The sequence below is a fragment of the Thalassophryne amazonica genome, chromosome 8, assembly GCF_902500255.1.
Source record: "Thalassophryne amazonica chromosome 8, fThaAma1.1, whole genome shotgun sequence".
Lineage (NCBI taxonomy): Eukaryota > Metazoa > Chordata > Actinopteri > Batrachoidiformes > Batrachoididae > Thalassophryne > Thalassophryne amazonica.
Window position 1 is genome coordinate 53,572,656 of NC_047110.1, and position 17,306 is coordinate 53,589,961.

The 17,306-nt window shown below is 41.6% G+C and overlaps 1 protein-coding gene across 1 annotated transcript in view; it reads left to right on the plus strand.

The window, feature by feature from the left end:
• Positions 1–4,839: 4,839 nt before the first annotated feature.
• Positions 4,840–17,306, plus strand: part of reln (reelin) — a 360,124-nt gene continuing 347,657 nt past the window's right edge. The window contains 1 exon segment of the mRNA XM_034176269.1: positions 4,840–5,419. Coding sequence (XP_034032160.1) covers positions 5,167–5,419 — 253 coding nt within the window. The 5' untranslated portion in view covers positions 4,840–5,166.

Here is a 17,306-nt window from a genome sequence, read left to right on the forward strand (position 1 = left end):
CCTTGTATTGTGGTTTGTCAGCCCTCTACCTCAGGAGATATTGTTTTAAGTTGTATTGAGTGATATTTTAAAAAAAATGTTGATTGTGATAATAAAGTATTTTGTTGTCACGTACAATGTTTGGCAAAATTCTATCCTAGGTCTTTTGGATCCTTTGGATCTATGAAGCTTAAATATGAAAAAGTATCGGTATCGATATCGGCGATACCAGGGCTGTATTTACTTGGTATTGGATCAATACCAAAATTCCCGGTATCGCCCACCTCTACCAGACTGACTCCAAGTAAGTATGTTTATTTAATGTTTGGCTTTTGTTTTGTTTTTTTGTGAGATGCGCTCAGTACATATAGTAGGGGTAAGTGCGCCATCTGGCGTTCAGTCAGTGGGTCAGTCTGCTCCATTTCATAATATTTTACCCCCATTTTGTTATTATCAGTCCCCATTTAGGCCCATTTCACGAAAAAAGTTAAATAAAAGTACTTAATTGAATCATATTTGGAGTCAGTCTGCTCCATTTCACTACTCTTTACGCCCGTTTTGTTATTATCACTCCCCATTTTGCTCCATTTCACTTAAAAATAATTAAATTAAAGTACTTCATTGAATCATATTTAATCATATTTGGAGTCAGTCTGGGTCAGTCTGCTCCATTTCGTTACATTTTACCCCCAGTTCATTATTATCAGGCTCCATTTCGCTCCATTTCATATTTCAGTATAGCCGGTTAAACTTTGGTGTGTGGATAAATCATTCATCTGTGAAATCAAACAACTCTTTCGCAAGGGTGGAAAAATTGAATAGCTAAAACCAAAAATCACAGGGATAACGTCTGCTCAATGGAGAATGAAGCTATGGAATAGAGTGGGTACAAAGAGAATGCAACACCCATGGTTTACATTAGGGGTGAAACAGTTCAGACTGGATCGTGGTTTTTACATATGGATTGGATAATTTTCCGATTAGGAAAGAAAAAAGTGAGACAAATTAACTCAAAGAACAATGAAAACTTTTGCCCACGGTCCAGATTGAAAAATTTCAAATTTGCCAGTGCTGAAATAATATTTTTTAAACAAAACCCTCAACTGTTATATTAAATTATAACGTGAATGTGAATAAAAATAGCCTTGAATGCCATAAAAAGTAATTTTAAAAACAGGACACAGGGGCAGGAAGTAAATCTGAGTTTAGAACTGCAAATTCTTTTTCAAAAAGATGAAGTCTACATTGTCTGGGAAGAAGGAAATAATAATAATCATAATAATAATCATAACTCTTTTTACATAGCACTTTGAGGGCCTGTGCAGGCACATTATGCTGCAAAAGTCATCCCCCCCACCCCAAGTTCCACCCATGCACAGTTTAGTGAGCTCAGCATGGAGAAAACCACTAATCTAATCTATGGAGAAAACAAGGAAATGCTGTCTGCACATTCCAACCTCAAATCCTGATTTTTTTGCAGTGATTCTTTCTGTGCTTGCATGGAAGATGAGGCCTGTTGAGCCCCAAGCTGCCTGGAATGGATATATGGGCGGCAGAGGCTGTTACCTTTTAAGATGCTTTGTGTATAAGAATACACATCTGCTTTCCCTCCATTCAAACTTTGATTTTGCTACAACTTTGCATTAAGATTTATGCAGTTATTACTTCAAAAAGTATTCACTGTCATGCTTGGCCCTGGCTCAGGGTTTAGGTCCTGATTTTGGCACTATGTCCTTTATGGTTTTATAGTTTTGTTTTCCTTTGTTTATTCTTTCTCTTGTAAATCTCAGTTTGGTTCTTTTTATTGCTTTGCTTTGATTTCTACATAGTAACTGATTCCATTCTTTATCTTATCATTTTGTTTCACATTTATTTACTCTGTAGTTGTTTTTTGTATTTGTTCTGTCATGGTCCTTTAGGTTTCTTTAGTTTTGTTCTGTTTATCACAATTAGTGTATATGTTTGGTCACAGGTTTTTGTTATTATTTATCTTTGATGTTGCTTATCAGTTTACAATCCATTTGCTGTTTGTTGTATTATTCAGTTGTCTCCTGTTTTGCCTTTTGTTCATTCCATAGTTTGTTTTGCCATTTTTATTGGACCAGTTCCATTCCAGTTTTAGTTTTAATCATTAGTTTCCTGGTTTTCCTCTTGTTACGGTAGTTCTTAGGTTTTCCCCTTTTGTATTGCTCACATTATTTTTTGAACATGTCATGTTTCTCACAGTTAGTTTTTTGGTCACTCTCTTCTCTTGTTTTGCACCGCTTTGTTTTGCCCTCTCGCACTCTCTTGCCTTTCTTCTCTCTTCTTTGTTCACTTCACCACACCCCTTTCTAGAACTTTCCACACCTGCTTCACATCAACCTGATTAGTTTGCTCCTCTTTAAAACCCTCACAGTTCCACTGCTCACTGTCCGATTGTTGACTTTGATCACTTTCAAGTCTCTTGTCTTGTCCAGTTTGCGCTCTTGTATTTTTGACCTTGCTTGTGTACTCTGTCCTCTCCCTCACTGTAGCCCTGAACTCTGCCTGTTTTTTGACTCTGCCTTTGCTCTGCATGCTATACTCCTTGACGCCGTTGATATGAACTTTGCTCGTTTCTTGGCCACGACCCTGCCTGTTCCATGTCTGATACCTCTGCCTGTATGTCTGACTTCATGTGTACCAAACCCACTGCCTGGTCATCAGATAAAGCTACTTATCCTCCACAACCAACCATGTCTGCGAGTTTGCATTGGTCTCCTACTGCTTCTTGCATCAAACCATCACCAGCCTTGACATACACAGTGACAATAAATCAGTATTGTACACTATTATGTAAATGTTACAAGTAATCTGTGGTTCATATGCATGTCAGCCTGTTGGAAAACAGTCCATATGAATCACAGCTCAATTATGGTCTGTTACACCACTACCTTATATATTTGAAACCGATCAATACAAATTAATCCTTTGTGATTCATTGATATGTAATGTATGATTCTAGGTGGCCTTGATAAGACATCATTTTTATCCAAATTATACTGAGTTGAATCTTGAATCAAGTCAAGTCAATTTAGTTCTGGGATCAAGCACTGAGACCATTCGCTGGCACCATGTGTCATCACAACCACCCAGGCAGACAACCAGTCCACCCCCCTACCCCCAAAAGTAACAATCTCTCTGTTACAGCCAGGTGAAACATGGGTGTCCCTTTGGGCTTTTTCCAGTTGCTGGGGCCCTAAACACTGAGGCGACTGTGTGTTGGATCGTGTTCAGAGAAATACACCTCATGTCCAATTCCAGACTATACTAACCTCTTTTGGCTTGTTCCTTTTTGCATGAGGTGGCCACAGTGACTCCAATGAAAATTTCTTTCTCACACAACTCCAGGTGTATAATGAGAATTGACACAGGTGGTCTTAAACTGAGACCCTACTGTTTTGCAATCAAATGAACTGCTTGTGCCGTAGGTCTGAGAAAACCATATTCTCATCAGTCTCCATAAAAGCACAGGTGAACACAGAGGGACATCCATGCAGCGGATGAAAGAGTCTGCTCAAGCTGTAGGATTATACTAATAGATATTCAAGAAATGTGTGAGAGTTCACTTTAATTTTATTTAAATGTCACACCTACCATGATGAGAAACACACCGGCTGGTTGCTGGTTTGGGAGCAGCTGCTGCCCAAGCAGGTGAATTACATCACTTCAGCCGAAAGAGAAAAAAAAACAAAAAACATTCATACTAATAAAGTGCAGAGAAATAAGAACTGGGTGGAACGACAGTGTCAGTTTTGTGTTTCTTGCAAATCATAAGTACACGTGCACAGTCTCCAGCATAGCAGCCTGACTCTTTGCTTCTGCTGTGGCTCAGTCAGACTGTTTGGACGTGCACGCTGGTTTGTAAGTATTTATGTCTGTAATCGGCACTTTGGCACACAAACCCTGCAGGCAGCTGAAGAGAAACACAGGAGATGTTCAGCTGCATTCAGAACAAGTTTATTAGTTTCCACTCTGCTGTTGTAATTTATTTAAAATATGATTTTTCTGTGCAATGCACATAAAAAAAAAAGAATTTTTTATTCAAGCAAGTGCGGCAGAGAGAATAATTGCATGGCTTAGTGCATCTCTTCCCCACGTATCAAGAGATGGACATATTTGTACGTATTTATTTCAGCAAGACAGGCGGTGTGTGTGGTTACTGGGTTAACGTTATGTTTGGCCTGAGCACCTTCGTGGTGGGTTAATCAAGAGCAGAGCTTCGGAACAGCTATGAAGGGGGGAAAGTTGGAAAATTCTGTGGAAAAGGAGATTCTGATGGAAAACCAGTGAAAAAAAATAAAAACAAAAGTACGGAACAAGAAAAACAAATCTGAGAGCTGAAGAGAGAGAGAGAGAGCTACAGGGTTGGAAAAAGAGGGAGATGGTTATGTAGATCGAAGTGGGGGGCGTAAGCCGAGAGGCAGTGAAGGCGAGGGAGGTGAAGAGAATGGAAGAGGGAGGGAGAAAGGAGGTGTGATAGTGGGTGGGAGAGGAGGAGACAGTCTGGTGGATGGGCAAAAAGACAAAGGAGAGAGGAGAGTGAAAGGGATCTGTCATAGGGCTGGTTAGGGATGGAGAAACTAACAGATGCGTAAAGATAAGAGAGCCAAGGTCTCAGGAGGGGGATAAGAGTGTAATGTGGAGTAAAGAGAAGGAGAGTCGGGGAAAAGGGGGGAGATAGAGGAAAAGGCACAGTGATAGACTGACAGAAAGGAGGGAGGAGAGAAGAGCTAGATGAGAAGGATAGGAGGGAGGCCGTCTCATAGAGCGGATACACCACGCGTGGAGCTGGTGTTAAAGAGAGAGCGAGAGGGAGGGAGGGAGGGTGGGAGGAGAGAGGGAAACAGAAGGAGGGGTGAGGTATTTAAACGCCGGAGCAGGACAGCACAGACGAAGCTCTGAACTCCCCAAGAGTGAAGGTAGTACAGGGAGAGGAAGCAGGAGAGCAGAGCTCTACAGTTTGCCCCAACGGCCAGACACACACATGCAAACACTGACAGACAGGCACACACTCTCACGCACGCACTTTTGGACTTCCCTCCAACTCGACTAGATCTGTGGACTCCACAAACTCTCCTCTGGAACTCTACCTGTGTCTTCCTTGCTTCCACTCATCACCCTCCTCACCTCTTCACCCCTCCCCGCTCGGCTGCGTGAGGGCAGATGGCCGTGGCATGGGCCTCTCTCAGGGGCGCTTTAGGCTGTGCCCTGCTGGCCCTGGTCTTAGGTAGCAGCAGCGTGGATTCAGCAGCCCCTCCTGCAAGTTTCTACCCCCGTTTCAACCCCTTCTTCTTCCTGTGCACCCACCACGGTGAGCTGGAGGGAGTCGGGGTGGCAGATGGTGGGGAAGAGGTGCTTCTCACCCTCCAAATTACAGGCGGCCCCACCGCTTACATCCCTGGACAGGAGTACCAAGGTGAGCACAGCCCTGACCTCCATGCATGCTGGGAGGTCAACCTTTCGCTTCATTTTTGTTCATTTGTAAATTGCAGTGATCTGTTTCTGAAATTCCAATGCATTTTCTACCATTTTAAAATATTAATTTGTTTGTTTTTAAGGCAAAATTTTACTTTGGGCGGAATTTCAACAATTTCAAACATCTTGTGTTGTCATTAAAATAAAAAAAAGACTTGCCTGGTGATGCTTGCTTTACGAGTAATTGAATTTACTTGCAGGCACATGCACAACAATGGAACTGCTAAGTTGTGTGTGGAATGTGCATGGCAACTCCTGTTTCAAACAGGCACTGATGTAAACAGAGATGCTGAGCTCCTGAGTGCCACACGTGGCTCTGGTGCTCCGCTGAGTTGTGATCCGGATGCTTCATGTGCAGGTGGCGTTCTCTTGCAGGGCGATCAGCGAGGTCCTCAGCGAGAGTGTGAAAACAGAGCGCGAACCGAGAAGCAGAGCGCATGATAAAGAGATGATATGCATAAAGTGTGCACTGAGGGTGACAGGACGAAGACATTAATGTCCCCTTTTCCCACACTAACATGCTGGCACTTGATTCTGGAAAGACAATGCCCTCTGACCTCCGTCATCATCACTCAGCCGCTTGGTTCCACCACTTTCTTTACACTGAGGACGATGACCTACACGGGCTGGAACACAAACCGACTTGGGTCACATTCCTATGCTAGCGCATAACTAATTAACTCTCATTTTTATGTAAACACATTTTCTGTTTGTTGCCAATATCTTTCCCTACAATTTGAAACAACAAACAGTCGATTACATCCACAGTTTTTGTGCTGTCATCAGCTACGTTGTTTTATTTGTGGCACGTAAACCTCTTGAATTCGAGCAGGATGTGTTCCACAGAGTTTGTGTAATTCTATACCGAAAGAAAACTATATAAGAAGGCCAGGAAACTGGAGCGGAAAATGAGAGGACTTTGAAAAATGCAGTATTATTCGCTGACTGCAAATAACAGGCTGGATCAAGCTTTCAGTCAAGCGGCTATTAACTGGGGTTTGTCGGGTAAGGAGAGATTTGAATAACTAGCTAGAGGATGGAAGGGATAGGATGTATGAGGAGGTTTAAATAATTAGCATTAGAAATGTGTTGGACTGGGAGGAGAGAGAGATTTAAATAGGGCCATGGCTTGGGATCGCTTGGCGTGGGGGAGATTTAAACGATGATGAGAGGATTGAGCACATAAGATACCAGCAGTGGGGCTGGTTAAAAAAAAAAAAGAAGAAAGAAATTAGAAAAAAAGAGTTCCAAGCTGCTCTCACATTCCATATTTTGACTCTTCACAGCTCATGGTTAAATGTCTTTTTTTTTTCTTTTTTTTTTTGGCTGAGTTTGCATGCCAGTGAAAGGATAAATGGCAAGTTTTGGCGTGAAATGCCGCTCACTGTGTGCTGAGATGTCATTCTGCCATGCTTGTTCTTCTTCCCTCCATCATCCTATGAGATGCTAATGGTTGCACCCACTCTTATATTTTCTTTCAATTACCAGTGTCAGACATATTCAAGTATTCACACCACTACCATCGTCATTGGGTTTGGACCTTTGGATTTTTTAATTTTGGTCCAAGTGGTGTGAATGCTGCCCCAGACCACAGGTCATACCAAGCTGCCAATTTTTGGGAGGTGATGGTCTACTGGTTAAGGTGTTGGGCTTGAGTCCAGAAGATCATGGGTTCAAATCCCCGCCTGACTGGAAAATCACTAAGGGCCCTTGGGCAAGGCCTTTAATCCCCTATTGCTCCCCGTGTGTAGTGAGCACCTTGTATGGCAGCACCCTGACATCAGGGTGAATGTGAGGCATAATTGTAAAGCGCTTTGAGCATCTGATGCAGATGGAAAAGCGCTATATAAATGCAGTCCATTTACCATTTTGGTTCAAACCAAAGTGATGATCTCTCTGGATAAAACTGAATTATGGTTTACTTTAATGTTTTAGACTTTCATACCAATGTAGGCAGTTGTCACTCACCCTATTCGTCTCTCTTAAAACATAGCGACTTAATGCTACGTAGTGAGTTGACAAGTGGATGGCTGTTAGGTCTCTCTTGGATACCAGTAGATTAGCACTGTGTCCAGTGAGTGATTAACTCAGATTTCGATGAGGAAGATCACTTAAATTTTGATGGAACACCAGCTCTGACATTTTAGTCATGTGCAGGTCTTGTTTGATACATTTTCATCGGTTGGTCAGCTCAGTCCTATTTAAAAAAACAACTTTGTGCCAGTCAGAATTTCAAATATCTGCTTTGTGACTTTAAAAAAAGTCTTGTGTTCTTCATTATTCATCCCAAAACATGGTTTTTACACTGAAAATGGTAAATTATTACAATTATTATAAATTACATCCTTAGACAAATACGAATTTTTTTTTTTATTGGAAAACACTTCCCATTGAAGTAGAATAGGTCTGACAAAGGTAGAAAGATTAATTTATTTACTTTATTTGTTTTATTTATTTTATTTATTTACTGGTAAAGCTGTACTTGACATCAAATTCCAATTTACTAATTTTGCACTCACCCTGTATCACTCAGGGTGTATCTGCACCCATGTTTCTTTCTTCAAAGGTTAACTTCAGACACTCTAATAAAGCATGTCCACGCACAAGGAGGCCCGTGAGCAAACGCCATTGATGCATGGTAAAGTAGCTGACTTGAATGTCCAACAAACATCACACAGATCACATTAAGACACAAACACACACAGTATTTATTTATATTTTTGTCTATTTGTTTTGTTTTAATGACACTGGATTTAGCAGCACAGTTGTCTGGTATGAAAAGGATTTATTGAGAAGGAGTTTTAACAGCATCATCTAGAGCTCATGAATGAGAGCGTTTCATGAACATATGAGTGCACAGCAAAAATGTTATGTCCAAATATGTCGATAGGAGGTAAGATCTGTGGAGAAGATGTCAGATTCTGACGTCTCATGCCTTCTGTTCAACGCTGATGCGAACAGCAGTGGGGGTTTATGTAACATATCAGCTGACTCTATTAAGAAATGGCAGAAACAGTTGTCCTTTTCTTCCTTCTGACCAGTAATGACGCAGAAATTTTCTGAAAAAGTATTCAGTGAACTTGCACAAAAACAAAAAAAACAGTGTTTTAGTAAGATGAAAAATTCACGTCTCATTCTGGTGATCTATTTTAAGATTGCAATTGTCAGCCTTCAAATTCAGGTGAAATTAGCAATTGTTGACGCATCAGTGCACCATGTGGTGCCTCAATGTTGAGGACCCAGCAGGTGGAGAAGGGGAAGGTGGTGCACACATTTCACCTTGGTGGGGTGGAGAGGCACTTACTTTCGAGATGTGGGGATGGAGTGGTTGTCTGCCTGGGTGGTTGCCATCCAGAGCTCAAGGTAGTTTCATAATATGATGGATGCCATGCCACCAAAGAGGCTTGCCTCGACCAAATCAGAGTTGCCGTGGATTGCTGGACTATTTGCACTTTTCTCCACCGTAATAGTGATGAGACAATTATTGCACAAGATTGTTCATTTGATAAACTGGAACTACTCTTATGTATGGCATGTTAAGTTGTTGTTTTTAGTAGTAAGACCACAATGATACTATGACAACAGCAACAAAAGGAGCTGAATGAAATGGCACACATTTTCCCTGATCAGTTCAGACTGTAGCATCTTTGGAATGGATAACACCGACATCAGACACATGACTGTGGACGACAGGCCATGTATGAATACTTCTTATCAGCGATACAAGCAGTGAGCTTCAAGGGACTGCACATAGTTGAGGAAAGTGTTTTTTGTTTTGTTTTTACTATATGTAACTTCATATTACTAGTGCAATGCCTGTTTGTATTCTTACAGAAAATTGGAAGCTTAAGTAGATTTTTCATGGACGGTCGTATGAGGCTGTGTTTGAAGGTGGGATGTACAAAGAGGTGTACTTACTCTTACATAGTTTTAACAGACAAAGTGTACATTTGTTAATACACGGTTGACACTGAGATGCAAATACTTTTATTTTAAGAAGTAGATTGACATTCATCCAAAATGGCTAGACATACTGTACATACACACATAGAGATATAGCAAGCAATAAACACAGTTAGTGTACTTGAAGCACAAACATACGGATGTGAACACAGTAGTTATTGATAATGTGAGTCAGGGACATTTTAGGTTTGTTGTGAAATGTGGGGATTGAATGATAACTATTGTGTTTTCAGGTATTTTGGCTTTTAACAAGGACACTGTAGGTTGTTGAACCCCATTCCACTAATGTGGAAGTACCACGACTGGTACATTTTGGTTTTTAGGCCATTGGGGAAAAGTGAAAACAGGAATGCAACAGCATGATTTTGGAAAGTGTTTTGAAGGCTCAATCTGGTTAGATTTCTTTTTGGAGGTAAAGTAAAGGGTATATATTGTGGAATATTGTTGTTGTTGTTGTTGTTGTTGTCCTTTGGACTGCTCCCGTTTGTTCGGGATCGCCACAGCAGATACAGCCAGATCTGCATTGGTAGTTGGCACAAGTTTTAAGCCGGATGCCCTTCCTGACGCAACTCCAGTTTCACCTGGAGAAACACGCACAACCCCAGGTGTTCCAAAGAGGTCTCCCATCCAAGTACTAACCAGGCCCCACACCTCTTAGCCGCTGAGATCTGACAGGATCAGGCTGATACAGAGCAGACGAGCTTCTGGTGGAATATTGTAAAAAGTATGAATTTGTTTAGGTGATCTGCAAACAGTCTGGCAACAGCATTTGTTTAAAAATGTAGGCTACATTTTAATGGACTTCTTACCAACATGATTCTGCATGTGTTGGCATGTTGTTGCAGAATCAGCAGACTTGTAATGGCCACCCTCTGTGCTGCCTAAAGCTTACTTCTCCCATTCGTATACAGTCATATTTCTGCAATACTTCACTTCCATTTGGTTGCAAATCACTTTGCTTTTGTCAAGCTCATCTTTGTCGTTGTCATTTATGAGCTCAAAATGTTTTTATTTTCTTTAACTTTCACTTTTGATACTTTGTGTGCTTCTTACCCTGTGTGCTGCTATACAATGTTGCTGAAACCTCACTTTCCCTGAGGGATCAATAAAGTTCTAGCTAATCTAATGTAGATAGTAGTTTTAAGCGTTTTGGGCGTTTTCCTGCTAGTGTTGAAATAGAATGGCATTACCGTATCAGGTTTGTTGTCCATTCAGTATGTGAGAGGGGGAGTGGCTGCAGAGGGGCAGAAGGCTTCTGGGCTTAAGACTGAAGATTCAAGAGGCTAAATGAAACTTCCTGATGAACTTTGCCAATGTCCAGAAGTGTTTCTCTGCTGTAGCTTACAGTTGCATAGGTGGAGGAAGAGTAGGATGGAGACTCCACGGAGGGCGTCATCTTGGCAGTACTAATGTTCCAATGTTAATCAAAATAAAGGGTTTGAAAATGAATCCCCAAAATTTTCATTATAAAGGATGCACATCATTGTGCCATGGGCACGCCATATCCAAAAGCTGAGGATGATCTGACAAACAGTCAGCGAGATATGAGAGCCAACACACAGACAGACACACACAGACACATCTTGTTTTATAGATAGATGACTTCTTTGGGTCTTCTCTTACCACTTGATCACAAATATGTTACTAATGCATATAAGCTGTTGATGAGCACTTGAGCCATATTGGTAGCAGAGATATGATAGTAAATGTCTTTTTTGTGCTTTGGTTTGCTTGATGTTGACCATGACCTTTGACCAATCTGTTCCAAAAGTTAATCATCTGGAGACAGTTGCCAGTATTCTTCCCACAATGTTTGGGAAATTCCATCCAGCTGTTTTGTTTTACTTATTTTGTTTAGACCCTCTCTCTCTCTCTCTCTCTCTCTCACACACACACACACACAGAGAGCCACATGGGAGCAATCACAATACCCTACTTGATGCGTCACATAATAAAACAAGAAACAAATGTTGGTACAGAGCTTGGTTCAAATGTTCAGGTGTGAAAACATCCTGATGCTCCATATTGTGACAGCATTACACACATGCCAATCACACCTCAAAATTAATGAAATACAAACAAATAAAATTAATTCAGTAAATCATGCTATGAAAAGGGGCAGCGCGGTGGCTTAGTGGTTAGCACTGTTGCCTCACAGCGAGAAGGTCATGGGTTCGATTCCAACCTGTGGCCTTTCTGTGTGGAGTTTGCGTGTTCTCCTTGTGTTTGCGTGGGTTCTCGCCAAGTACTTCAGCTTCTTCCCACATCCAAAGACACGTAGGTTAGGTGGATTGGAAACTTTAAATTGTCCGTAGGTGTGCATGCAGGTGTGAATGTGTTTGTTTGTCTATGTGTGGCCCTGCGACAGAGTGGCGTCATGTCCAGAGTGTACCCGGCCTGATGCTCTATGACTGCTGGGATCAGCTCCAGCTCCTCACAACTCTTAACGGAACTAAGCGGCTGAAGATGAGTGAGATGTAATGAAAAGGTTTAGGTATTCATGTGCAAGTTTTTTTTTTGTTTTGTTTTTTCATTTTAAGTGTTATAGCTTGACATGAATTCATTAATTTTCTTTGCAGTTCTTTTCAACTACTTTGTGGGCTTTCTGGACTTCTTTTGATGCAGTTGTCTCACAGCAATACGTGAGCTTACCACTGAAAGATCTGCATGTGGAGACGGTGGGTGGAAGGCATTACATATTCTGGCCATGTGGTGCTGAAGGACTGGAGAAGGAAAAAACTGAAGAAATAGTGTAAAGTAAGAGAGGTCATTAGTGGAAGAAGTTAGAAAAGAAACCGACAGATGACCTGTTATAAAAGAGATATGAGGAGAGTCTTTCAGAGAACCAGGCATTTGTTACTTTTAACCTCTAGGAAATATCTCTTTTTGGTGTATATATGTCTAAATATGGATGTACATCTCAGAATTCTGTGAACAGCAAATGGTAGGTTTTTGTACGGCTGAAAATGTCATGCAGTAATTGGGTTCGTGACCTGACCTCACTGCCTCTCACTCCTCTGTTGCTTTTGAGTGATAAGCGTTTGTGTGGGCAGTGTGCTGCCCGTTTGTTTTGTGCACAGGATGACTGTGTTCAGCTCTCAGAATGAAATGACCAGGCAAGGTTGCGTTTCTCTCTGTGTAAAATGGTTGAGAGGGCGACTTGTATCGACAGGGTCGCTAAGTAAGTACACTGCCGCGAATCAGAAAGAGGCGAAATTTCAGAATTGTACAGATTGGCGTGTTTGCATTTCAACTTTGGGGCCAGTGCTTGCACCGGACAAATAAAAACCAAATATTACTCATATACGCTCACATCCTGCCCACATGCAGCCTTATCTTTCAGAAAAGCATGAAGCCAAAAAGAAGGTCACTCACTGGAATTTAAGCCCATTCCCTGACAATTTGAACCACTTCTGATCCACACAGGATGCAGCTCTTTATTTCTGTAATGTCATAGTATTTTTAATTTTTTTTATTTTGTGTCTGACCTTTATTTTTGTTAGACTGCTAAGTGAACATGGAGTACATGACTGATTTCATTTGGCAGCCATCACAATGCAAAACTCTGAGCCCTGTTTCAAATCAGAGTTCCTGTTCTTCCAGTCAAACTCATCACATGCACACACTGTATTTTGCACACAGCGCAGTGCAAGTGTCATTGCTAATTTCCGTCTGAGGCAGTTGTCTTTTTCATGGATGTGCATGAGTGCTCACATTCCTCCTCTTCACTTGGCACACCAAAATAAAACTGAACTGAAAACAAAATTAAAAACATAATAAAAGTAAATATAACACAATGCTAAAATACTCTCGGCCGTATGAGCCTTGTGTTCTTTATAATTTGCAGTTGTTTAATTAGTATTCAGATCCTATTGTCTTACATAAAATTTTTACATGTTCAGTAAAGCCCCTCTATCGATCAGTCAATCAAAAACAATATTTACATTTTAACAGCATCTGAAGGAAGCCTTGCGTGTGCATTTACATGAGCTTTTGTTGTTGTGCAAATCAAGGAATATTTGTAGATCACCCTCTGTGATATTAATGAGACAAATTTAACTAGGAAGTTAGCTTTGAGTTAGTGGACATTAGGGTGGTCATACCATCAAAAATAGGAGCAGAATGTGACTTTTTAACCTCTTAAAATACTTCTTAGAATAGGTCCAGATTAGCCATCTTTGAACTAGTCCAATGCCTGTCTCCCAAGAATATTCCCTGTGAATTTGAAAACTCTAGCAGTAATAGGACTAGAGTTATGTTGAGCACAGACAAATGGACTGACGGATGAAAAGCCTTCGCAATACCTGATGGCCATATTTGATGGCCTCGGTTAAAAATTGATGTGGGTGTTCTCTGCATCTGATGAGATATGGAGGAGTAAGAGGTGTTGCAGGAATGAGGTGCTCAACTTCACCTCAGGGAGTATGTTGGGGATGCTGCTTCCATAAATGACCTGTTGCCCGATTTGATGCTTTACACACAATTCATTCCCCTGCAAAAAACATCTCTCACTTCTTTCCTCTATTGGTTGCACCATCTAAATAGCATTGCGTCACATTCAAATGCACGCAAATCTTAAAGGGAATGACAGATGATTGATAAATACAATTCTTGTTACGTTATGGTCCAGTATGTGGGTGTCAGAACAAGTATTACAAGAATGTAGTTTTTATTGCTTTTGGGGGAGGGGCAAGGCTGGACTGGGACAGAAATTCAGCCCTGGACATTTTGGTCCAGGCTGGCCCACCATTACAATCTGCATGCAGATAGTGTGCCAACATGCCCCCTGTTGAAGTACATATAAACACACAAGCCCTTAATTAGACTACTATACTGAACAATATCCCTTTATATTCTGGAGCCTTGAATAAAATAAATGATGACTACACAGTATGTTGCTCATTTGGACCCATAGGTGCAACCGGGAAAGGGGGAGCCATTTTTATTTATATGAAATTCTAAGCATTTATATGACTGGTTGACATTAAGGGCCAGCTTTACTTAGATATTCCGAGGTCAAGATATAAACGCTGGGGTGATCATGCTTTCGCGGTAGCCGGCCCCAGACTGTGAACGAGCTACCTCTTGAGTTACGTACTATTCCTGACCTAGCTGTTGTGTGTTGGGGGGTGTGGCTGGATGTTTTGGTGTTCTTTTCTTTTCTTTGCTCCTCAGGTGGCATGGAAACTGATTTGTCTGTGGAGAAGGTGCTGGCTGAAGAATCCTCACCCTCATCAACATCATGTGAAGCACCTGTGACTGGTGCTCACATGCAACCTTAAAGACTTTCAGCTGAAGCAGATAATTGGATGGCGTTCTGCTTTTAAGGCATGTGTGATTCAAGCAGAACTGCCGGGAACTCTACCTTGTGATGTTCGTTTGTGAGACGCTGAGGGCCGCACCTGGGTTTGACACATCGAGCCGTGAAGCAAGGAAGGGTGAGGACACATGCTGTCAGCACACATTAAAGGTAATTAAGTATTTGACTAATTGTTGATAGTAACTTGGTGTTTTGTTACACAGTATACTTGAATTGTGATGAGAATTGTGCAGCTTGCTTCTCACTGCTGTGGCGTGCAGGATAAGTGATCCTCCACTTGTTGTGAGAAGCTGCTCATTTGCATAAAGATAAAAAGTACAGACCTGAATGTGTTGCTGATAGCGTGTGACTTTTGAAAGATATTGTTGTAACTGCTGACTTACCTCACATCTTCTTTGCTTCACAGAGAGTCAGTTTGTCGTGTCCACCTGGGGGGTGTTTGTCTGGTGGTAGTGGGTCCAGGAGCGCCGGACTTCTCTCCTTGCGGGCGCTGGAGAGCGTGCCAGCAGTCACTCCTCCAGAAGGACGTTGGTTTTGGTTTTGTACATTCTATTTAGGCACAGGTGAAAAATAAATTGTTTTTGTTGTTGGAACCGCTTTCTGGTTATTTTTAGCGCTGGGTTCTGTCTGACGCAGGTTCGCTCCTCAATCTGCGTCGACACATAACACTAGCACTTTTTAAATCTATGTTAAAGACTTATTTATTTAAACTGGCTTTTAACACTTAGTGGGGAGGTGACATGTTCTGTTTTTTATGTGCTGTTTTAAAATTTTATGTGTTTTAGTTTTGTGAATTTGTGTTTTTAATGTTAATCACTTTGGACACCAGTCGGTGCTGTAAAGTGCTTTATAAATGAATGTTGATTGATTGATTGTTTATCCACCCCATGCTGGCACACACCTGCAATCATTGCCACCACCACCAGTCTCCTCCTGCTTCTGTATCACCTCCCTGGCAGTGGGAGCCTCACTGTCGCTTTCACTGTCCCACTCTGACACCACCTGCTGCTGGGGGACCTGCAGGCGCCCCTGCCAGGCTGGCCCCCACAGCAAACATCTCTGAAATTTTTCTGCTCTTAGTAGCATCAGTCGCAAGAGCTCTTTTTTCTTTTCCCTCAGTTTTTCTGCACTGTCTTTCGTTTTTTTCTCCATTTTGTGACTTGCTTTGTTTTTGGCATTCACAAATTTGCAATCGGTCTGCTGTCATTCAATATGTTTTAAGAAACTGTATAATTATTATTATTTTTTTTTTTTACTTTGAAGCAAATTTAGCTAGGCAATTCAGCTTAAATTAGGTGGATGCTAGAGTTTTTAACATTGCAATTTGATTGTGAAATGGAAAAGAATGATAACTGCCCCTCAGTTGGAAGAAGTGGACATAAAATGCACAAATAAAAAAATTAATGATGACTGACTCAATTTTGCATTTGGTGAAATTGCACATCTTTAACTAGTGCATAACCAGTTGTCGTGATTGTTGTGGTAATCCCTTGGTGGTGACGAAGATAGTGTGTTAGCTGATTCCCAGATGGGATGGTGGACCCGGAAATGACTGAACAGGCCCAGACTTGATGCACGCTGTTTCTGACAGATGCTGCACGTGATTGCTGTGGGAAGCTTAGGCCAGTCAGGATCTTACTTTCTGTACTTGCTCTTTCACCTCTTCTCCTCTGTTTTGTCCAGCCGCATTTTTTCAAAGACCTCCAATCTCGTGTGGTTCATTGTTTACCAGCCAGCTCAGTTCATCGTGTGTTCTTCCCAGGTCTTGCAGTCAATATAGAATCTCTTTAGGTTGTGCTTCAGGAGGTCCTTGTAGCAGTTCTTCTGCCCTCCTCTGGATCATTTTCCTTCACTCAGGTGAGAGTACAAGATCTGTTTGGGAATTCCGTTGTCATCCATCTTATCGATGTGCTCTACCCACTGAAGCTGGTTCTTAATGAGGACACACTTGATGTTCGGGAGCTTGGCTTTAGCCAGGACGCTGATGTTGGTATGGTAGTCTTCCCACCTGATGCAGAGAATACACGTCAAGCAGTGTTGGTGGAGTCACTCGAAAGTCTTCACATGGTACCAATAGTTGGTCCAGCCATTGAGGACCTCGTGTTTCACCAGAGCCCCAGTAGCTGTCTCATTTATACCCATAATAGCACACAGATTGTGTGGCAGCATGGCAGCTTAGTGGATAGCACCGATGCTTCACAGCAAGAGGGTTGTGGGATCGCTTTCTGTCCATTCTGTTTGGAGTTTGCATGTTCTCCCCATGTCTGTGTGGGTTTCCTCCAGGTACTCCTCTTTCCTCCCACAATCAAAAACATGCTTATTGAGGGCATGCTCTTTTCTCTGCCCCTGACCAAGGCAGAGTTTATACATCTGGAGTTGGTCTCCGGGCGGTGGATTGTGGCTGTCCACTGCTCCTAGTGGTTGGATTGTGTTTAACTGTAATTAGGATGGGTTAAATGCAGAAGACAAATTGTGTTGTATGTATGTATATGTACAATGACAGTAAAGGATCTACTATATTAAATACACTCAACAAAAATATAAA